At 38.7% G+C, this 8059-nt stretch overlaps 1 protein-coding gene across 3 annotated transcripts in view; it reads left to right on the top strand.

Moving 5' to 3' along the window:
• The window catches only part of sppl2 (signal peptide peptidase-like 2), a 12668-nt gene extending 5582 nt beyond the window's left edge, over positions 1 to 7086 (top strand). Inside the window, exons 8-16 of one of the 3 annotated variants that reach the window (XM_034886714.1) lie at positions 216 to 332; positions 993 to 1074; positions 1221 to 1295; positions 1393 to 1455; positions 1583 to 1682; positions 2921 to 2998; positions 3630 to 3790; positions 4013 to 4053; positions 4575 to 7086. In XM_034886714.1, the coding sequence (XP_034742605.1) occupies positions 216 to 332; positions 993 to 1074; positions 1221 to 1295; positions 1393 to 1455; positions 1583 to 1682; positions 2921 to 2998; positions 3630 to 3790; positions 4013 to 4053; positions 4575 to 4584 (727 nt within the window). In that variant the 3' untranslated portion in view covers positions 4585 to 7086. Of the gene's footprint in view, positions 1 to 215; positions 333 to 992; positions 1075 to 1220; positions 1296 to 1392; positions 1456 to 1582; positions 1683 to 2920; positions 2999 to 3629; positions 3909 to 4012; positions 4054 to 4574 lie in introns of all 3 variants that reach the window. The other 2 variants (XR_004658643.1, XM_034886713.1) reach the window with 2 other exon arrangements.
• Positions 7087 to 8059: the final 973 nt, after the last annotated feature.

The following is an 8059-nucleotide window of genomic DNA, read 5'->3' as shown; positions in this document are numbered from 1 at the left end:
ATATATATATATATATATATATATATATATATATATATATATATATATATCTTCAAATTATGTGGTTAAAGATAGCAATTGGGCCTCAAGGTATATATTTTACCTATTTAAATATTGCAAGTGAATGGTTAGCTTGAAAAACCCTGTGCAGTGTTGATATATGTCTCAATTGTGGCTATATTTTGTTAATTTGTTGAACCATCTTATGACTACAGGGTTCCAGAGAACAACTTGCCATACCTGCACAAACGGCCGCAGATCCGCATGTTGCTGCTGTCGGCCTTCTGCATTGGTGTCAGCATCACCTGGATGGTGTTTCGCAATGAAGACCAGTAAGTGCAGAGAAAAGAAAGTGTCAAATTCAGCAACATGTACTGAGAAAAACAGCTAGTACATTCAACAAAAGATCTTTTTTTCAAGACAGGTAGTTTACATGTTACTGTGGCGCCTGTGTAGCTTTGAGCTCATGAGCTCTGACTTGACTTAATGTTGGCTTATAATATTATTAATAATTATAATTATAGGCTTATAATACAAAGGAACAAAATATTGATCTGATCCATGTGTTGACATCAACACCTACCAATAATGTGCCGATAGCATGAGAATCATTTAAAAGTGTGTGATAGTCCTTTATCATTTACAAAAGTATGTACAATCCTGGCAGCATTATATTAAAAAAACACATATAGATACAACAGTGTTATCAATAGGGCTGCACATGCACTACATTACATTTCTATGTAAAAACGATATTTCAAACTGTAGATAAGATTTATGTCCAGCTGATTTCCCAAGTATTTTGGTTTAAGAGAACATGTACTTCGTTGTTGGTGTCTATCGCTTGTTGTGTGTCGGGTGACATAATGGTAGTATTTTTTAGACTGTGTGTCAGTGATAACTTGTTGTAGGTACATGAGATGATGATGATGATGATGATGATGGTGGTGGTGGTGGTGGTGGCTAACTCAGTCTTGTTATGCATGTGCCAGGTGGGCGTGGGTGTTACAGGACGCCCTGGGGATCGCCTTCTGTCTCTACATGCTCAAAACAGTCAGACTCCCCACATTTAAGGTAGGTCAGCAGCACTCCTTAATATAAACTATAACAATGTGGAAAGTGTTTTTTTTGTGTGTTTTTTATTGTGTTTTTAATAATAAATGTTTGGATCATGTTAGCTGTAAACTCACCTGATGTATGTTTCTCTCTCGGCTCTGCAGGCTTGCACTTTATTACTGTCGGTCCTTTTTGTCTATGATGTTTTCTTCGTATTTATTACACCCTTCTTTACAAAGGTATGTTGAGACTGTTTCTTACTCAGGGCTATCCAAATGTCCATGGCCTCTTTTACTGTGTGCCATACTTAGATTTTCCATGACCTTTTCTCCACAGAGTGGGGAAAGTATAATGGTGGAGGTAGCGGCTGGTCCCTCTGACTCCGCCATGCATGAAAAGGTGAGCTTGTTATCAACTTTCACAACTCCTTTTGGATGAGCGGGGTTTGCTCTTTTAACTCCAAATTCCCCTCTTAGCTCATGGGTGAAGTAGTAGATGGTAACCCTAATGTTTGTGTTTCCTCCAGCTTCCAATGGTGCTCAAAGTGCCACGGTTAAACCCCTCTCCTCTGGCTCTTTGTGACCGTCCCTTCTCTCTCCTGGGCTTTGGTGACGTCTTAGTACCAGGTAATGTACTGTCATCCTCAGTAGTTGAATGTAACTCAGTACTAAATTTTAGGTACTTTACTTGAGGCTTTTCGTTTCATGCCGCTTTCTACTTCTACTCCGATACATTTTAGAGAGAAATGTACTTTTTAATCCACTACATTAGTCTGACAGCTTTAGTATCTTCACAAATTAAGATGTTCCCACTCAACACATGTAGTTTATAAAATACAATGTTTTATTGTAAATTAAACAACATACAGGCCTACATCTCCAGCTGAAATGATTAGCCGATTAAACACTGGGTTGATTGACAGAAACTGTTTTTATCGTTTAGTTTCTTAAATTCTGCATTAACCACCTGTTCTTTTAATACTTTAAGTACATTTCCCTGATGATGCGTACCTACTTTTACTTAGGTAACATTTTCAATGCAGGACTTTTACTTTACCAGAGTACTTTAATATTATTAGTTTAACTTAAAGCTATAGTCGTAGTGTCTGTCGCCCCCATGAGGAAATCTAAGTAATGACGACAACACTGTCTGCGCCTCCACGTGATACAAGCCTTACGTGATCGTGCTCGCGCCCCCACCCCTCCTTCATGCAGTTGCTTGTAGCTAAGGAGGACTTAAGAATTAATTATCTTCACTCAAGTTTCTGCTGGGGAAAGTCACCGGGCGACACAATCTCCTGAACACAGCCATACTGAGAAAGTAGTGTGGAGTTGATAGACTTAATTAGCTTTTTTTAGCAACTTATTTGGCAATGGCTTGAATGTAACAGCGTTAACGTTTTGCACTAAAGCTTTGAGTAAAGGATATGAGTACTTCTTCCACCACTGATCATCCTACCACAAGGAGCTTAACCTGATTAAAGCTCATCTTGTGTTTTTTTTGTGTGGTCACAACCAGAACATTATTTAACCAACAATGACCACAGTCACCCAGCTATGTAAAAATAGAACTACTCATCACCCACACTTTTTTATGGCTATTATATTTGTAATGCTGTATAGTTACAAGGTTTAGTTCTCACAGATTGATGACTAAAAATAAAGGATTTTTTGCCACTTCTTTTTAAAACATTTAATTTCTCTTATCTGGGGTTTGAGGGAATATCCAGTGTTAAGACCTGGTATTATAAAGTGCAGGAAAACACTTATGTCACTTAGATAATAAGATTTTGTCTGACACCCAAGTATGACGTAAAGCATCTGACTCTCTTCTTGATTGATACTTTTTGTTGTTTTTCTGTCAGGTCTGCTGGTGGCGTACTGTCACAGGTTTGACATTTTAACCCAATCCTCCAGGATCTACTTCGTGGCCTGTACGATCGGTACGTAGACGGAGAGCTTGTGGGGGTTGTATCAGGGTAGTGAAATTACAGGATTGTATTCTGCCGGACCAGCCAATAGAGAAAACCAGCTCCTACTTGTAAATTACATCAAAACAGCCCATTTAATTAGCTTAAATGTTAGTTTTACTTCTTGTCTGTTGGAATATTGTTTCCCACAAAGCCCAAAATGTTCGCAGTAAAATGTTTCCGTCCATCAAATTAGCTAAAACATTTTCTGATGTCCTCCATTTTACCATAAAAGTCCAATTTTACAGTGAGCGGATAAATCAGAAGAAAAAGAAAGTAGGACAACCAGCTTTTCCTACAGAAAAAAACTCAAGAGATCCACTTAAAATATCAGGATGGGGCTCCGGTCTAGATTTAAATGATAAAAAAGACATAGTTGAAATTATCACATTCATATTATTATTATGACCCATATATGCACACTCTAAACGGGATTAAATTCACTGACCAAGGAAGCTAAATGTAAATGTAAATCACCCCACCATCCCTAGAAACATCAATCCAGTCTGAGTGGGTCTTTAGAGTCAAACCCTTCATTATTTTAAATGTTGACTGGACCTTAAAAAAGTTGACCTGTGTGTTTTTTCTCTCTCTCTCTCGTCAGCTTATGGCATCGGCCTGTTGATCACCTTCGTGGCCCTGGCCTTCATGCAGATGGGTCAGCCAGCATTGCTCTACCTGGTGCCTTGTACTCTGCTCACCAGTCTCTCTGTAGCACTGTGGCGCAGGGAGTTGCCCCAGTTCTGGACTGGAAGTGGATTTGTGGTGAATACCAGTTTGATATGACCGTCTACTGCAGAAGAACAAAAAAACAAACAATCAACAAAAGAAAACTAAAAAAAACCTAGTGTAAAATAACATGCGAGTAAAGTAGAATTTTAAGTTGAGTAAACCCTTTAAATAATGCCATCCGTTCCAACTGCCTTTTTCTGTTTTACTGTCCACCCTTCCCTCCTTGCCCTTTATTTTACTGTGGGTGTGCTCTAGTGTGCTGCTGAGGGCTCAGCTGCCTGTGAATGTCACTGCAGGTATTCCATCTGAGCTTGCTACTTCACACTTTACCATTAAAACATCTTAAGGTTCTTTTTTTGTGGTTTTGAGATGTTATTTTCATTTATATGCGTAAACACATCTGTAATAGACAACTGATTAACAACTGCTGAATCTACTGTTGGTGGTGCTCATAGCGATTTAAATTAACTCGTTTTATTTCTTAAATAGTTAGCATGTCTTATCTGTGTGGTTTAGTGGACTCACCCATGTGGGAATTTCTTTGATACGCTTCCCCTTTTTCTTTATGCATATCTGGGACTTTGCATCTCTGCCTACAGGTATACCTCTGACAACATCAATGCACCATGAATTGAGGTGTAATACGAGGGTGATAAACAGTCCATTTAGCCTCACATCTACATGTGAACAGAGGAATGACTGCATAGTCTTTGGTTTTGTTTGTCCTATCTATGGCTATTCTGTCCATCATTACATTTAGTTTTCTGCTCCACACAATTCAGCCATCTTATATAGACACTGTTTTTGTCCCTTGCAGCCTCCCATAGTGCTATCACCTATCAACTGTACACAAACTGCAGCACCGCAGACGGAGGATCATTTGACTAAACTGGAGCCACAAACCACAGAAGACTCACCCCCCTTCCCATCTCAGGAGACGCCCCCAGCGGAGAGAGCAAAAGAGGAAAACAAATCAAACTGAAAGGACGTCTAGTACGGCATTTTACATTTCACTTCATGTTTTACTTGTTGCGTTTTTCTTTTTCTACAATGTGTCTCGGTCAATGGACATTTTCACTATGGATGTTTATTTGCACTTTGTGCAAGGGGAAGAGCAGAGGAGATCTCTGCTTTCTGAATGGCGGGCTCAGTGGGGCACCAGGATTGGACACACAAGGTTGAGGCATTGAAACTGACAAACACACCAAGTATTAACACCTGCACAGCAGCCCCAACACCTTCTTCTATTATCGGTCTGTACCACCTCTAAAGGGAACAGAAAGCCTGTTGAACACTAAATACTCCCACAACACTAAGCTGAGGCTCTGAAGAGCTTTAAAGGCCCAGTCACACCAGTGTTTAAAACAGCAAAATATCAATTCAGTTAAATGGAATCTCTGCGATAAGCAGATTTGTTCACACGGGCAAGGTAAATCAACGCTAGTTTTTTCTTACACTATACTTTGGTGAGCCATCGCAACTTAACGTGCTCCATCCAATCCACTTATAATTAGCCTCCTCCTGATGTATAAAAGTTCCACAAAAAAAAGGTAGGGTTTGCAGACGGTTACATTGAGCAGCAGCTATAAGTCGTAGTTGAGCAACAGAAAATTAACCAGCAATTATTTTGATAATCAAATAATTATTTTACACATTTTTTAGACCAAATATTTGTAGGTTTTAGCTTCTCAATTGTGAGAATGTGAAGCTTTTCTGTCTTATACATGAAAATGAACTGAGTATCTTTGGGTTCTGAACTGTTGATCAGAAAAATAAGACATCAGCCAGGAACTGCAGATGAAAATTAGCCTGCATGGCTAAATCCAATATATTTACACACCGGACTCAGGAGCTCATGTTAATGTTCATTGTCCCTTAAATAAATAAACAAGCAAGTAATTAAAACTGGCAAAAACAAGACAAACAATTGGATTAATAGAGAACGGGACATCCCGCAGATTTATAAATAATGGAAACTCTACAAGACTAGGAGTCAATGATACAAATATACATTTTGACTCAAATGCTTATTTCCTTCTTCAAAAGTTTATCAAATGAAGTGGTGTACATCCTAAAAACACCATTCCAGAGGGATTTAATGCCCGTATATAGATACAATAAAAACAAGCTTCAGGATAAATTGCTTCCGGTTACTGTAGCTCACCGGGGGCAGTAGTTTACCACCTACCCATACAAGTAGTCACCAAGCCTTAAATGACCAAATATTTACAGTACCTGTGCTGCTTTCTGGTGTGACAGGGCCTTAAAAAAGGTCCTAGTATTCTTGGAAAGCTTTTCTGAAAAGCATACAAATACACACTACATAACAAGCCAGTATAGCGGTCTTTATCCCTCCGTTACATTATAAAGTACACACGTGTCACAATGTAATGTACAGCAGTGATGGCAGAAGTGTTACTTTAAAATATGTAATGGTGGTTGACTGAGCCAAAGCTATTAATACTTTTTGTTTGACTGAAGCATTTGTTGAGGTTTTTTCATCTTACGTTTGATATATTTTGTTTTGCATGCTATAATTTAGATTTTACCCTTTCTATAAAACCCGTGTATAATCTATAGAGCAGACTTTGTATACGTTATTGGTGGTGCCGCAGTTAAAACTCTGGCATCGCTGTTCTGTCCCCCTCTGCAATTATTCATGTCGTCTTAAGAGTTGGGTTTTTGGCCTTATTGTGTCCATGTTGGGAGGTAAAGCAGAACGTGTCAAGTGTAAAAGTTGCTTTGAGTACTGATCTCTAAATGATTGGTGTGCTGCAGTTTAATGTACGAGTTGAGTGAGTGACGGGTTGTGTTAACCAACGTACCAGGATTTGTTTGTTTGAAGTATTTGCACAATATTTTTTAATTCATGGGCTGACAGACGTAGTTGGTTCATGTCTGTATATGTTAATGTCGTGTCATAAAGGGTTAAAAAAAGAAGAAAACCAAGGTAGACATATATCTAATATTCATCCTGCTTTTGTTTTGAAAGTGCATTTCTGATCTGAGGGTTTCATCTTAAACACCAGACGCCGGCAGTCACTTCACTCTGTAAATCTGTAGGGATAGATTTCTGCTCATCATTTATTTATGATGCCCATTTACCAAATTCAACACTCCTGCGTAGAATTCGAGGTCAAAAGGTAATAATACATTTTGTCAGAGGTGAAATGAGAGCATCTCAGTTGTCTGGATGTGCTCTCGCTGATTCAAAAGCAACGTTTTCCAGGACGTGAGATTATTCATTCACCAGCATAGTTTGTTGTCACCAAGTGGTTTTCAAAGCCTCTTGTTGAGGAATACATATAATAAAGAAACATCGTATTTGATATTTCGTGTGTTTTGTTTTTGTTGCAGAATATTATATTGGATTACAAACTTTAGTTAAAAGGTGTCCTGTCACACCTATTTCATTACTTTGTGGTAATGTCTGAAGCACATTTTTTTGTGAAAAAAAGCCTTGGTTACCTTGTTTCAAGTCATTCTAGCGACTCAGCTCAATTTGTGCCAGTCTTCAATAATATTCAACAAGCTAAGCTGCTTGACTCTGATTGGCAGCTAGCCAATGAATGCCTGGCTATCAGCATCCTACCACTGAGGTTAAAATAGAACGTTTTGGCCGGAATGAGCAAAGGTACGTTTGGAGAAGAATTTAATGAAAAGAACCTCTGTCCAACTGTTAAGCATGGGAGGGGGGATCAATCATGCTTTGCGGTTGTATTGCAGCCACAGGGAACATTTCATAAGTAGAAGGAAAAATGGATTCAATAAAATTTCAGCAAATTTTGGATGCTAACTTGATGCCATCTGCGATAAAGCTGAAGTTAAAGAGAGGATGGCTCCGACAAATGGATAATGATCCTAAACACACCTCAACATCCACGGTGGATTACATCAAGAGGCGTAAACTGAAGGTTTTGCCATGGCCTTCACAATCTCCTGAACACAACATACTGAAAATTCTATGTATAGTCCTTAAAAGAGCAGTGCATGACAGACAGCCCAGAAATCTCAAAGAACTGGAAGACTTTTGTAAAGAAGAATGGGAAAAGATACCTCAAACAAGAACTGACAGACTCTTGGCTGGCTACAAGAAGCGTTTACAAGCTGTGATACGTGACAAAGGGGGCAGTACAAGGTATTAACTCTGCAGGGTGCCCAAACTTTTGCAGACGCCATTTTTCAGTTTGTTATTTTTGAAAGCGTAAATGATGGAAATAAAATCTAAATCTGTGACATATTTTACGAATGTCTAATCTGTCATTTGATGCCTTTTGGATATTCCATCTTTTCTTGGCTTCT

Source organism: Etheostoma cragini, chromosome 12 (genome assembly GCF_013103735.1).
Source record: "Etheostoma cragini isolate CJK2018 chromosome 12, CSU_Ecrag_1.0, whole genome shotgun sequence".
Classification (NCBI taxonomy): domain Eukaryota; kingdom Metazoa; phylum Chordata; class Actinopteri; order Perciformes; family Percidae; genus Etheostoma; species Etheostoma cragini.
The sequence above is the reverse complement of the archived record's forward strand: the minus strand, read 5'-3'. Positions and strand labels throughout refer to the sequence as shown.